General features: G+C 43.2%; 1 protein-coding gene across 1 annotated transcript in view; it reads right to left on the bottom strand.

Moving 5' to 3' along the window:
- Window positions 1-15,774, bottom strand: part of LOC121867942 — a gene marked incomplete in the record, with an annotated part of 131,887 nt that overhangs the window by 70,761 nt on the left and 45,352 nt on the right. Inside the window, 2 exon segments of the mRNA XM_042368090.1 lie at window positions 7,886-8,044; window positions 8,258-8,443. Coding sequence (XP_042224024.1) covers window positions 7,886-8,044; window positions 8,258-8,443 — 345 coding nt within the window.

Here is a 15,774-nt window from a genome sequence, read left to right as displayed (position 1 = left end):
AGCGGGCGTTCATGTCTAACTAATCTTTTAACATTCTTTCCGGGTTTTTAGCTGTGCAGGAATGTGTGAGAAATTTTTGTGAAATGGTAATATTAAGATATTCTTATGGTCATGGGTGGGCTTGGGGTCAGTTCTATAAAAAGTTTTCTTAGTAATGTTTAAGCATTTGTCTATGAAAGATCTAGGAACGTCAATGTGGCATTTAAAAACTCATGCACTGTTAAACAAATGTTAATCAAGAACTCCCCCAACAACACAATTGGTTGCATTTATAAAGTTCCTTGCAAGGAATGTAATATGTTTTACTTAGGCCAGACAGGTAAAGATCTTGCAACTAGAATTAAACAACACAAATACAGTGTTAGGACAGGCCAGGAATCCAATGCTCTGTTTGTTCATTTGAGGGATAACAAGCATTGCATTGACTGGGATAATGCCTCCTCAATATTACCATGTAATTCAATTGATAGTAGGAACATCATAGAATCTAGTCTTATTAAACATACCGAAGCATTCAACATGAATTTGAGTAACGGCATGTACAAGCTGGACAATTTTGTAATTAAGAAGATTTGTGATCAGGTGAGAAGGCCGGGTCACTTGACCATCTGACCTGACCACCAACCGTTGTGTGCTATTTAAAGATTAGTAAGGTCATTACCTAATACCTGACCATTGTGGACCTGGTCTCACCCTCCTCTGTATATATACACCTTGATTTGTATTACTCTCTCTAGTCTGTACTCACCCCTGAAGATGTGAATTACACGAAAGCGCTTGGGAACTTCGTGTTTTCTTCTTTCCTTGTGGTTATCAGCATATATATATATATATATATATATATATATATATATATATATATATATATATATATATATATATATATATATATATATATATATATATATATATACATAGAGAGAGAGAGAGAGAGAGAGAGGAGGGTGGGGGGCCCGGGGCAACTCTGCCACTGCGGGTCCCCAGATTGTGCGGTCAGAGGTACCCACCCCCACCAACCCTCATGGGCTGTTGCTTTGGATGGTAAGGTCAGGGTTGCGATGGTGGCATAAGCCGTCAGGTCAAATTAACCAGTCAACAGGTAATGTGTCTGAGGTCACTGGGTTTAGTGTTGGGCCCCGCGGGCCCCCACACCCGCGGGGCCTCGGGCGGTCGCCCCTGTTCGCCCCCTAAAGGACGGGCCTATATATATAAATATATATATATATATATATATATATATATATATATATATATATATATATATATATATATATATATATATGTATATGTAAAGGGAAACAACGGAGCACCTTAGCTTTCGTCTTTATTGAAGTTGCCTCTGAAGATGTCTTGAATAAAGACGAACGCTATGGTGCTCCGTAAATTAAATTGGAGGATGAAATCCTTGGATAATTCTAAACCACAATGTCTCTATGGTAAAATGTCAGATTCTGCATAGTTTCCATGTTACAATACATTTAAATGTTGTATTAATGTGAGTGAATATGATGTGAGACCCCCGTAGGTTTTTGTAATAATTTATTCACAGATATCTTATGTACAGCAGTACAGCGTGATACAGATGGCTGACACAGGGTGCTGAATGATTTCCTCTCATTTTGAGAGAACAGCCAAGCTTCATGATTGGCCTGTGGATAAATGGGTATTGTTGGCACACAGTTCTTTTGTGGGGAGAATGCAGGAGGTATTTGTTGAACAGTGAGTTTCTGAAGTTTATCGGCAACAGTTTCGCAACTGCAAAAAGGCAACAAACAAACATTTGTCAAGTTCTTCCGGCAGCAGCTTCTGTGTCGAAAGTGGGTCGAGAGCGAGTTTTCCACCCTCGGGTATAGAAAATTTTTAGAATTGTTCAGACTCGAGGAAATTTTACATTACATCCCTGCTAGGGTGTGAGCTCATATAGAAAAGTGTGGGTTCTACATTTTGGCCACAGCTGGTCATGCTGTTGATCATTTCTCTCACTAAATATGATAATTTTCACTGAGCACGGTTGCCATTATTCCAGTCTTCTCATCCCAAGTTTTCAAGTTAACGTAAGGAGGCTGGATACCTCAGGATTTTCTTCACAACCTGCTTCATCAGCTTCAGGTGAGAACACTGTACTGGAGAGAAGTAAAGCTGATGTTTCTGGTGAGAGGAATATTGCATTTTGCCATTATTATATACAACCTGGTCATGTCAAACCCAACTGTAGAAAGCTGACTATTAAACGCAATTCCCCTGGCCAAAGCAGACCTGCTTTCTTTGTCAGTGCTGTTCTCTAATACAGTAGAATTATTTGACCATCATGCCAGTGACAAGCTTGATTTAGTGCGCACGCATTCTGGAGTTGATCCTCATAACGTACCACCTTCATTTGGACAATTTTGTTCGCAAGGTCTCCTCGCCTAAATGAATCAGTCCAGCCCTGTGTCCCTGTAACTCTTTTACAAGACACCAGTTCTGATTTACAGCATCTTTCTTAGTTAAGAGTGCTGTTCCCAAATGTTATACGAGTGAAACTGTAATTTTATCAGGTTTATATCTCTAGTATCTCAGTCTTGATAGGGAATGATCTTGCCCGAGACAAAGTTTCACCTTGTCTTGTAGTCTCCATCAGACCCACTTATGGGAATACCACTCTAAGAGTTAGAAAGTAAATTTCCTCATCTTTTGTTACTTGTGTGATCACTCGCAGTATGAGCTGTAATGTGCCGGAGACCCTAGTGACTGAGATAAATCCAGTTAACCAAGTGTCTGAACCAATCGATGAGCCTTGTGATAGTCAAGATGCCCTCTCTGAGGATAATTCTCTCTTTAATTTCTTTGATGAGACCACTCATGAGTTAAATTCCACACTACTAGGTCCAGAAGATACCTCCAGTTGGGAGAGCCCAGGAGGTATTTACTGCTCAGTCTGACCTCGTGATTTCCCAAATTGTTTTTATCTCAAGTCTGGCCTGCAAATGCATAAATTTAGACCCTTAATGGCCCAGGCAGATCACCCCTGGGAGACCGTCCATCAGATAATCATTCTGAAGCCCTTACGGCAAGAGTTCCTTAGTATCGCCCATGATGGTGTATGCTGTCACCTTGGTGTACAGCCTCTTCCACTTCCAACTGGTACAATTTGCGTTGTCAATGCACCTTCTCTGTGTAGTGTTAACCCGGGAGTTTCGACTTGGGATCTCGACTTGAGGAGGGGAACTATATCTTGCGCTAGTCAGGCCGCACCTCGATTATGCGGTTCAGTTCTGGTGCCCCTATTATAGAATGCATATAAATTCACAGGAGTCGGTGCAGCGAAGAATGACAAAAATGATTCCGGGACTTCGAAACCTTCCATATCAGGATAGGTTAAAGAATCTTAACTTGCATTCCCTAGAAAGACGAAGAGTGCGGGAAGATATGATAGAAGTATTTAAGTGGGTGAAAGGAATCAATAAAGGGGATATAGATAAAGTTCTTATAATATCCGAGCAGGATAGGACTCGGAGCAACGGATTCAAGTTAGATAAGTTTAGGTTTAGGAGGGAGATAGGAAGAAACTGGTTCACAAATAGGGTGGTGGACGAGTGGAACAAGCTTAGCAACTTTGTAGTAAGTGCAGGAACTCTGGAAAGTTTCAAAAGGAGGCTAGATAGATTCATGGATGATAGAGAGTGGTAGTAACTCTCGACAGGAGCTGCCATGCACAGGCCAACCGGCCTATTGCAGACTCCTTATTTTCTTATGTTCTTATGTTCTTAACTCGTAAATTCTGGACAATAAATATACATAAAACGTTCAGACCTGTAGCACAAGCTGGAAATATCACCCGAACGTGGGGTAACACATTCTACTCACCTTTGTGTTTTGTCCTACATATTTATATCCTTGCTTGATATATCCAGTGTTGTAACTGCACAGGTAACTGCTTAACTCTCCCCACCCCTCTAACCCCCCTTCACTCGGACCCTCCTCAACCTTCAACCTCCGCATTACCCTGCCACCTACTCACACACTGGCTTCAGTCCTCCCCCTGCCTCCCTCTCTCCTTCGCTCGTATATACCTCTAGTTCAAGAGTCGAGACTCCCGAAGTTCACACAACACTAATTTCACCAGTTGGAAGTGGAAGAGTCTGTACATAAGACATACACTAAGATTCTCTCTCATTTTTTCTGGCCAAAGCTTAAACAAGATGTTAGCTCCTACTATACTGTAGGTCCTGTCACATTTGCCAGGTTAAAGGTAAATCTGGAACTGGCACCAAACCAGCTCCTCTTCACCCGATCCCCATCGTAGAAGAACCTTTCAATAAAGTAATCATAGATTGTGTTGGACCGCTGACCAAGACACTAGTTGAGGTCATCAATTCCTGCTAATCATCATTGATGTTCCTTCCCGATATTCCGAGGCCATTCCCCTCTGGAATATTATCACGAAGAGTGTTGTTCGGGCCATGATCAAGTTTTTCTCACAAGTTAGGTTAGTCGGATCAGAGGTCAACTTTTACCTCTCAGTTGTTCGGTAGGTAATGAAAACCTTGGGAGTCCGCCAATGTCGTTCGACGGCTTTCCACTCTTAAAGCTCTTCCACCACACCCTTAAAACTATGATTAGAGCTTTTTTCTTGAGACGTGTCAGGTCTGGGATGAAGGCAGTGATTATTTTTTTGTTCTTTGTGAGGGACAGTGTACAGGAAAGTATAGGATTTACTAATTTTCAACTGACTTGTGTACAGTCTCCTTCACTAGTGAGTTTACAGGGGCTCGTCATACAAACATTCAACAAATCAATATCTCTGAGATATTTTTTTTAATATCGTTTTAATTTTATTCCATAGTATGTTTACTATTTCGAGTTTCCTTCTGTCGAATGTAAACAAACACAGGTTTGCCACATTGCACAAAACCTGACGAGCCCCTGTAAACACATTATTGAAGGGGACTGTACAGAAGGTTAGGAGACTCTTAAAGGTCCTTAACGAGTGCTGCCTGAATGAGAAGGATGCTGTTCCAATTGCTGCATATGTTCTTATATTTAAGTAACACTTTTTTTTACAGGGACTAGCCGACCCAGGCACAGGTCATTGACTCACATCAGGGCCTGGGAGGGGGGGGGGGATATGACAATAATAATAATAATAATAATAATAATAATAATAATAATAATAATAATAATAATAATAATAATAATAATAATAATAATAATAATAAACAAATACAACAATGAAAACACAATCAAGAGTGAGAAACGATATACAGTATGTATGTTGTATTGTCAAAGTAAAAGAAGCAATTGAAACCCTGCAATTGTGTGTAAATGAGGTCGACAGTCAGATCAGCAACCTGGGACTTCGTCACAATTTTTGATGCCATATGGTATCTTGGTCTACCATTTGACAACACACTATGCTTCCAATATCTTCCCAGGCGATAGTACCTTCCTGTTTGATAGCTGCCTACTACCTACCTAGAGGAAGCCGTTAGAGTTACTCATGCACACTTGGCTAAAGCCTAGGAGAGTATGAAAAATACGTTTGATAAAATTAATAAGGTGCAGCTTCGAACTTTTTTTAAGAAAGAGATCAGGTTTTAGCCCTGGTCCCCTTGCCAAAGCAACCTCTTCATTCCCAGTACTCTGGTCTTTATTGTGTGGTACAGCGTGTTGGGGATGTTAATTATGTCACTGAAATCCCAGAGAGGACGCAAGAAAGGGCGTAATGTTCATGTAAACTCTTGAAGAAGTATTATGCTAGGGATAGTGATGAGTTGGATGAGATTAGTCAAGATAATGTAGCACTGGTAACAGCCAAGGAAGTGGATGATATAAGTGATGATGAACCTTTTTTTGTTGGATCCAAATTGTCTAATACTGAAATCTTAATGGATCCCAATGATAAATTTGTACACTTGCCTGCCACCCAGGCGGCCGATATTACTTGTCTTCTACGGGAGCATCTGGACATCTATGGGGATACATTTCGTCTCTGCCCCTTACTGCAATATGACGTGGACACCCGAGTAACCTATCCAATACGGCAAGTCCCTTATCGCCTCAATTAATGAGCAGAGGGAATTCCTGCAAGTGGAGGTGAAACGATTACAGGAGCAAGGCCTGACCCGTCTGAGCTTGAGTTCTTGGGCATTGCCAGTTGTCCTGATCCCTAAGTCTGGTGGAACATTTTGCCTTTGCGTCGACTACCGGAAGGTGAATAGTGTGACCGTGCCATACTCCATTCTTCTTCCCAGGATGGACGATATCATCGACAACCTGGGAAGTGTTCGCTATGTCTCCAAGCAGGATCTGCGATGCCGGTCTGTGCTTTCGTCATTCCTTCTGGACTCTTAGAGTTTGTGGCTCTCCCGTTCGGCATGAGGAATGCCCCTGGGACCTTCCAGCGCCTGATGCATCACATGACGGCTGACTTGCATGGTGTTCAGGTCTACCTGAACGACCTCGTTATCTGAGGTGATTCCTGGTCGGAACACGTACACCGACTTCGAGTGTTGTTTATCACCCTGTTTACCGCCAACTTTATGGTTACTTCCCCAAGAGTGAGTTTAGACACTCTCATATCACTTACCTTGGAAATGTGGAGGGCAGAGGTCAGGTATCCCAAGTTACTGGGAAGGTGAAGGCAATCATGGTCTTCCCTGTACCTCTTGACAAGAAGGAATTGGTGCGGTTTCTTGGCATGGCTTAGAATTGAAACACATTAGAGGCCTTGAAAATTTGTTTGCGGACACTCTTGTTCATGTTTAGAGTTTAGTGTTACGGTAACGTCTTAATTTTAAGCTCCCCTGAAGTAGATATCACAGGATCCACAGATGGTGTATGGGGACACTCGGTGATGTTGAGAACTGAGGCTTGAGCGGAAAAGTGCCCTCAAGGCTTTCTCATTGCAGCTGAGCTATTTTTTGCCTACACAGCCACTAAGGGGTGCGCTGTAGACGATGGTCCAGCTATGGGGCACAAACAACGAGAGCGCAATCTGGATTGGGACACATGGAGACGAGCTCACATATTGGCGTTTAGCTGGTTGCATGGAGTGGCGAGCTATGATGGTAACAAGGCGAATGAATTGTACAAACACCAACATTTGTTTCAGTAAAGCTGACCCTCTCCTCCGCCCTGATGGCCAGTGGAAGCAACACAGTGGCCGACGACACGCACTACCGTAAAGTGGCTGCTGACTGTAGTGTCTAAATACACGCTGGTTATATTTGGCCGTCCTCCGACAGTTCCGGCTGATGTGGCTATACTGTTTGCAATTATAACTTCGCCTTGGATAGTCCACATACTGCTTCATTGGTAATCGGAGCAAAGAAAAAGTACAGTATAGTACATTCTCTAGAAGCTAGAGGATATGGAAGGTGGATTTAGGAAAAAGACCCATTTCTTACCTCTCCACTTAAATCTCGTGTTAATGGGCTTGTGAGACAAGCGCCTCGGAAGAGGAGTTTAATTCTTTAACCCATGCGTAACATCTTCGGGTAAGTCTTCCACTAGTGTGTTTCTACATATTTGGCTCTCTTTTGCTGGTAGCTATACTATCATCATTCATCTTGAAAGTGTCATGGTCCTCGACTAACTTCCACCTGCTAGATGAAGCACAATAAAATTTTCAAATGAGGGCTCAAACACCCCTCACAACACATCAACAGCAGAACCCATTGAAAGGAGCGACTATATTGCTGGAAGTGGTCTCTTCACTTTAAGAGGGAATCGACAGGCCTAACTGAACAAATTTGAAGTGGGGCGAGTGATTTTCTGAAGCCCCCCCCAAAAAAAAAAATGAAATAAAAAAATATATTTAGCTTAAATGATTTCGGAAAAGGTTGAGAATCACTGTTCCAGAATAAGCGCTTCTACTAGTCACAATATACAAAAAGAAACAAACCTGCCAGGTATATATCTGGAAGAGTAGAAACTGGTCCTCTTTGATTTTGGGAACTTTAGTAAAGAAGGGCGTGTTGTACATCCACCACCATTCAGAGTAGTCAATCACCTCTGTCCTCACCGGGATCATTGACAGACTTCCCAAAAGTATGTCATACTCCTGGAGACAGAACATATAATTAATATTCACAAGGAGGGCGACTGGACATATGTGAAGTAGCTAATAATCTACATTTAACAAATAATGCAATGATATTACATATATTATATTTCCAAAAATTATGTATTAAGTATAACAGCATTCAAAAACTAAGAAAATTATGAATGCAATATATTATACTTTCTCTTGCAGTTATCTATGTGAGCTACCTACCCGGCGCTGTATGGCCCCTAGTACACCGCCAAATGTGCCGTTAGCCATCTTGTTGATGTGGCCGCCAATCTCGTTAAAGTCCATCTTGAAATTGAGTTTCTTGATGAACTTGTCAAGCATTTCTCCTAGCATACCCTTCAACTCGATCGAGTCACCTTTGGGTATTATAATGATCTCGTTGAAGCCCTGTGTGTATAAAACAGTCACTGGAAAATGTTTAAAGTACATTTTTCACGGGAACGTGCTCTTTACTTATAGGTGTATTTGTGTTTATGCAATGTCTGTTGGCCATGGCTTCACCTTATTAATACTGTAAAGGATTTTTTTATGTTATTACGTCATCCTTCCGACAATGTGGCGCCCCAGCCAGGGTGCTATCACTATTTCATCATACCAGAAAAGGGTGTGGTTATGACCCACGCAAGGGTGTGGCTGACCTAGGCACAGCCACTTGAGCTGCCATGTAAACAAATTGTTGTTTGAGTTCTCAGTGTTACAGTATAACATATATTTTAGCTAATATTTAATTACCATTATGATCACATAAATATTCCTATCCTTCTCCCATTATAACCTTGCCTCAAACAACGTGTTGTAGTATATGTAAGCTTTGTAAATTAAATGACACTTTTTGTGCATGCGCCGATGAGCGGAGCTTACTGAGTTGCGTGAGTCGTCCCATCCCTGTTAACCCAGTCAACCCTCACACCAGCCTTACTGTAGAGGAGTTGTCTCTGCCTCCTCTCTGGCTGTTTTGTCCATGGCTGGGGTTGAGGGTAGATATCTCCTCCCTCTTGGCCACACATGTGGTCTAAGGTTTGTGAATCCTTTCTGAGGGAATGTTTGGTGTGATTCAGTAGTGGTTATGCTGAATTCCCAATTAGAGTAGGTATGAAGTACATTTAAATTATGTCTTGTACAGTCGTGGTCAAAAGTAATCATGCACTCCATCACCTAACCTCTGTGCCTGTCTGGGTCCTTTCTGCATGGAAAGTCACGTGGGGGTGGAGAGGAGGAATGGTCGACTTGGGGGGGGGAGATTTTGTTGGGAGGGTGGTATGCGATGCAAGCTACTTGTCAGAGAGGGAAGGGATTGAAGAATGCAGGAAAATTCATGAAAGAAGGAAGGGAAGGTTGGATGTAATTTTTTTTCATTATATTATCTTCGATTTACATGCTTGAAAGAGTAATAGATGAGGACCCTTCTTTTACGATTATTATTATGTGCCATCCATTTGCTTCACATTAATGTTTAATATTTACGACTGCAGGTCATACAGAATCTTAATATCCCGTCCAATGCCGTCCTTGCCTGCCAATCGTGGTCTCTCCAGCCTCAAATTATACGAGTATAATTTATATGAATTAAGAGTTCAAATGTGTTTTGTTTACACTGCACACCCGAAATTAGTCATTTTAATATATCAAATGCCACCAAACCATAAAAATCACTCAGGTTCCCAGATTCCTCCCAGAGGGTTAACCAACGTCTCACAGTGACTCCAATCTCTTGTGCAAGTTCCGGTACGTTGTCGCCAGGCGCGAGCAAACCGATAATTTGCCCTTGACTCTTTAGCGTTCATCCTGGACTGGGTGTGGAGCAGTGGGCGAATGCCATTGTCACTAACACATCATCACCTCATTGATTTTCACAGCTCTAATAAATATATTGCAGGGTGGACAAGTCACATTCTATCCAACAATTCGTTCTTCTTTTTTATCACTTAATTTTTTTCCAAGAACGGTAGTGGAGAGAGGTGGAAGTGATCAACTAATAATTAATTCATTCTTAATTTTTTCCTTCAAATAATACTGATTTTTTGCGTCAAGAACGGTAGTGGCGATAGGTAACAACCTAGTTTTGTGCTACTGGTGGTGAGCAAGCCACGCCCCACCCTCTCTTATGTTTTCATATCAGGGGCTTACCACCACGGAAGCCAGACGCCTTATCAACCTTAATGTTACATTACCTGCCAAAACTCACCCGCATACCTCCCCAGAATCTCAAGTAAAGGAATAGATAACTAAGGGAAAGTAAAGTCCATACTTTACCTCCCCGGTTGGTTGGGCCTTAGGCCTATCAACTAGCAGGTCATTAAGGCCGTCAACGTCAAGCTATACACATCAACCCTAACACCTTTACATGCGCCCTTCTACCTTACCCGGGTCCGCTACCCCTAGCTCTCTCCCTCCATCAACACCTCCCCCATCCTCTTGTGACCTGTCGTGTCTTATCACCACTGACACCATATCCTCACTACTTGCTCTTGATACTTTAAACTCAGATTTTCACCCGCTTGTCTCTGGATCCCCTCTCACATATGCATCAGTGAACATGATAGGGTTAATGCCTTACGTAAACTCGCGTCCAATAATGACAATGTTGAATACAATCTAGGACTGTCAAAATGGAACCTTAAAAACTGCAATTAGAAAAAAAATTAATGATGAATTTGAAGGAGTAGACAATTGCAACGGAGCACTAGTCAATCCATTGTTTACCATGATGAGATATATCAAGTCAAACATGTACAGTATATGGAGCAAGTAACAAGATCATTGGATTACAATATATTGTCACAACTAGACTAAGGATATAAGTACTAAATGTAAAGTGTGCGGCCAGACATATGGTCACACACTCCAACACTACGTCTTAGACTGTGAAAAAATAGAAACTTACAGGGATAGATCCAAGCACACCGTATGCCACGGCACTTTATCTCTGATGACAAGATAGGTGATATACTAAGGCTGTATCCACAATTCGCTTCTAGTACCTACTTAAAATTCTATGGACCTACTTAAACAAACAATGTACTGGAAATACTCTGCAGCGTTCATTGCCGTCATGTCAAAATCACTGGGGTCCGATGAAGACCCTTTATGTAATCCTTTTTGCGCTACCTCTTACAGGATGATTATGGGGTGCACAATAAACTAGCTGCTGTCCCCGGCAAAATTCAAAATTCAAATACAGTTGTGACGTGTAATAATAGTAATTGAGCTCGCGGGTATGGTAGATGATTTCTCTCAATCGCGACTGTACCTTTTATTTGTAAATATATGTAAATAAGGTAGATTAACCTACTGTATGTGTTCTGTAGGTCCTTTTCGCCCAGGATTTTATTCATCAACCATGACTGAGTGCTTGGTAACACACTTGTCAACCATCAGTGAGACAAGACGTGCCCCGAAGGCGCTCCTGGTTTTAGCAGCCAGGCCGAGTCTGTTTGGCCCTGCCCACTCCCCCTGCTATACCCCAACGCCCTACCAGCCTTACTACACCGGGATCTATTCAGCAAAACATTCTAGTGATTAGTGAACGATTGATTACGGAGCAGTGTTCCTATAGTGCACTTAAGGAACTTTCTCAGCAAAGCATTCAAGTCATCAGTGCAATAAGTGATTATTATACAGTGCTCGATAGTGCACCCCAAGGAAAAGTCAGACAGTGGGCACTTTATCGGTCACCTTTAAAGTGCCAGTGACAAGGACCACCGCGGTGTTTACATATATCGTGATAACTGTGTCGGCGACCCCAAGCACCAGGGACAAAGTCGTAAAGACCCACGGTCTTTACGACTGACAAATATTAACAGATGTCTACCAGTGTCAGTGGCCCTCAAAGTGCCGTCAGTGACAAACACTTCCGTCCGCCCACAACAGATCTCAACAGATGGCCACCAATCACTTACTCCTGACGCACTCTGTACCATCTAAAGCGTGGGAACGGTTATCCTGATGGCAGTGTTATCGCGCGACTCAAGTCACTGAACATATTCCACGCGCGGAGCCGTAGACAAGGCCGTCATACACATAAGCCCATTAGAACCGTAACCTCCACTAGGAAACCGGAAAAACCCACCCGCAACGGAACCATACCACCTCACTGAAGTTCCCACGGATATGGTATGATCTCCGTCTTTACTGCTATCAACGTCACTTCCCTAGCTAACAAGTTCAGCGAGCTGGCAACTACAGTCAGGTCAGCGCCGCGGCACCGTTGCCATATATTGAGGCTTAGCAGAGTGTGCCTGAAACGTGTCGCCATTGAGGGGATATCAACTCTTTCATCACCTTTGATTTCACATGAACGGAGGGGCGTTGCCCTCTTCTGTCAAAGATGACTCGCCCGTCACGCCTGGATGTTCGGTCCCAGCAGATGTGGAAGCATTATGGGTATGTGTCGTGCTACGGGCCCACCAGCGCCCACACTAGCCCATCATAATCTGTGTGGCATGCCATCCGCCTCCTTTCACCCACCAGGGCATATCAATCATCTCATCACCACCTCAGACCACCTCAAGTTAGGTACCCACATGTGCCAAGTTAGTATTATGTGAAGTTTTAATGCAGTGACACCACTGATATCCAGGACCAGCTATCACTATCACCAAGTTGTGACCTTCCCCACACACAGTCCGTACCATGACCTTATCACCCAACTGACAGCGGACCAGCAGTACCAACCACCTCAGCCAATGCACTCCTATCGGGTGTAGCACACACACTTATCCAGTGCTCTGGTGCCCAGCTGCCACTCCCACTCAAGTAGAGACCCACATCAAGACCTACAGGCCGTACTGAGCTCTGCAGTGCTGCAGCACTCTTCGGGCAGTGGATAGTTCACCATCCTGGACTGAAGTACTTGCGTGAATGGCGTGGAAACCAAATGGATAAATTATATACCAACACCACCACAGAGCTCCATACCCTTCTTCCCAGGGAAGTCCGTCAGATCTCACCCAGCTGACTTGCCCTGGATCACACCTCCCGGATCAAAAGACTTATGCAACAGAGAGACGAGCCTTTCATCTCAATGACCACATCACTTCTGGGTCCTTCTGGCAGGTCATCCGCGAAATACGCACTTTCAAAGTCCCCACTACCCAACCAAATTACAACACCTGAAGCAGACCAACATCCAGTCAATGGTATAGTAGCTTAAAAAGAACTCACAATGGACTAAACAATAAGACACCTCCTTCCTTAGCCATCTCACTAATGTTGACGCAGCTGAGCAAACAAACAACCATTTAAGCTACTATACTGGTGCTCCCCAATGACACAACCACTCTCCCTGCTTACAGTCCCCTGACAGTAGAAGGAATTTGAAGTAGCAAAACGCCTGGACAAGCCTTCAAATTAAAACAGCTCTACCACCCCCATTGACTTACCAATGAGAAACTCTTCAGGGAGTTCTCCCGAACTTGCTAAACCCCTATGCTCCATCATCAATGCTTCTCTCAGTCAAGCCAGGTAGTTGACTGGAAGACCTCTTATGTATCACCAGTGCCCAAGTCAAGCAGCTCACAATCCTTAAATCAGCTTCGACCTATTGCAATCACCCCAATACCCAGCCTAATCTGTGAAGTTTTGTGTTCGACTGGGCTTTATGCTGATATTGCAGGAGTCAATAGACCCTCAGCAATTTGGCAACATGAAAGCTTCCTCCACCACTCGCACAATGTGTCAGCTTTCTCGATTACATACCGCCACCATCTCGAGAAGCCGAAAAAACGTCTCAACTGTCGCCTTCATTGATTTCACCTAAAGCGTTCGACCTGAATCGACCACAATATAATCATCAACAAAGCCTATTGACCTCGGGCTTCTGAAGAATCTTATACCATAGCCTACAGACTTCCTCCTGACCGACATAAACTGTACGCTTCAGGGGCTGTCTCCACCTTTCAGTCACTCACCTATGGCGTCCCCAAAGGCACCAAGATGGGACCACTCTCTGCTTCCTTATGCTCATCCGGCGTGCCCTAAGAGAAACCCTGCTCGCTGGAAATATGTCGACGACTCACCATTGGGATCGCGTCAACCGATTCTGCTCCCAACTATACAGCCTTCGGGATTTATTGAACAGTCTCCCAAAACTGGGCCTGCTTAACCATGTCACCATCAACCATACTAAGACCATGGTTATGCATCAACCTCTCCTCCGACATTGTCACCTCCTTCCATTACTCTGGGTCCAGGTACACGCCAGGTTGGCAATTCCACAGCTCCTCGGCGTCTGCATGGTTTCAACAAACTAAATTGGAAACCACACGTCAGTGAGAAGTTATCAATCCTCAGTTCCGTCTCCTCCTACGCCGACTCAAGTCCCTCGGGTTCCTGCACACGAAGCTCCTCAGTGTTTTACACAACATTTATACTTCCAAAGCTCACCTATGCCTCCCCCACCTGGTCTTCCTCCCCTAAGTGTCACACAACGTAAACACCTAGAAAAGTGCAAAAGAGGGCATGCAAGATTATTCTTTTCTCCCTCCTACTCCACATATCAAGAAGCGCTCAACACACTGACCCTTTCGACTCTCACTGTCATCACCACGACCTCATCTGCAAATTTGGTAAGCTTCTACACCATCCCCGACACCTGGCTCCTACTACCACCTGAGATCCCTAGTCCGAGAGTGCTGTTCGACACCACAACCGCAGCATCCAGCCCATACGTGCACAGGCAGTCGCTAGAACAGCCCAGTCCCAACCATTGTAAAATTATCAACTTGCCCAATAAATCAGTGTATTCACTCCCAGTAAACACACTACTCCTTGCACTATCACTATAATTTAGAAATGGGAACTGTAGTTTAATTTTCCCCATCTAGTTATTATATGTCTTATTTATTAGTCCTCTTGCTTATTATTATTATTATCATGATGTCTACCCTACTTAAAGCTAGCAATGGTAATATCAATTTTGTCCAGCTCTGTATCTTCTGGGGGTAAGTTTAGGCTGAAACACATCGGGTTGTGATGCATTCAAGAACCCGCACACGGCCGATACTTGCTAACAGTGATCGCCAACAATAGCATATATTAAGGTACAATTAAAAGCCAGGACATGATTACTACCTGATACTAATGTGTAACAGAGAACTGACCGACCTCCTGACCGACTAGTAAGTTTACAAGTTAAGGAAGTGTTACCTAGTGGTGGATACTAAGTTGTGGTCAACTGACTGTAGCGACCTAAACTCAACAATGAAAAATTCGTGAAGAAATTGCGAGTTATCTGCAATATGCGAGGATAAATGCGGCGTTCCTATAGTCTGTTCACTCGAACTTTGCAAATGAGACCTAGAGTCATTTTGTAACATGACTGCTCCTTGTCTGACAGGAAGACATGCAAGGGCTCACTCAACCTTGCTTTAGTATTTCATTTATCTTACCCATATTCTCTAATTTTAAGGAATAATAACTACCCAGTGCCGATCTCTGATAATTAATTTCCTCACCACGCTTGGGCGCGTAACGTCACGATGCAAGTGGTGTTTGAAGTCTTCATGTTCACCAGTCGGTACCCGTCTCAGCCTTGAAGATTCAAAAAGATTCCTTCTCTTTAGATGAAACTACTAAACTCTATTCAACACTTTCATACATATTTATTATTTCTGATAACAAATACATCCCATTTTACAACCATGTGTGTAGGCCCTGTTGGTGGTGGGGAAAACGAACCATCACCTTTCTACCTCTCTCCCCCCGTTTCTTTGACTTCC

Source organism: Homarus americanus, unplaced genomic scaffold (genome assembly GCF_018991925.1).
Source record: "Homarus americanus isolate GMGI-L3 unplaced genomic scaffold, GMGI_Hamer_2.0 scaffold37032, whole genome shotgun sequence".
NCBI lineage: Eukaryota > Metazoa > Arthropoda > Malacostraca > Decapoda > Nephropidae > Homarus > Homarus americanus.
The sequence above is the reverse complement of the archived record's forward strand: the minus strand, read 5'-3'. Positions and strand labels throughout refer to the sequence as shown.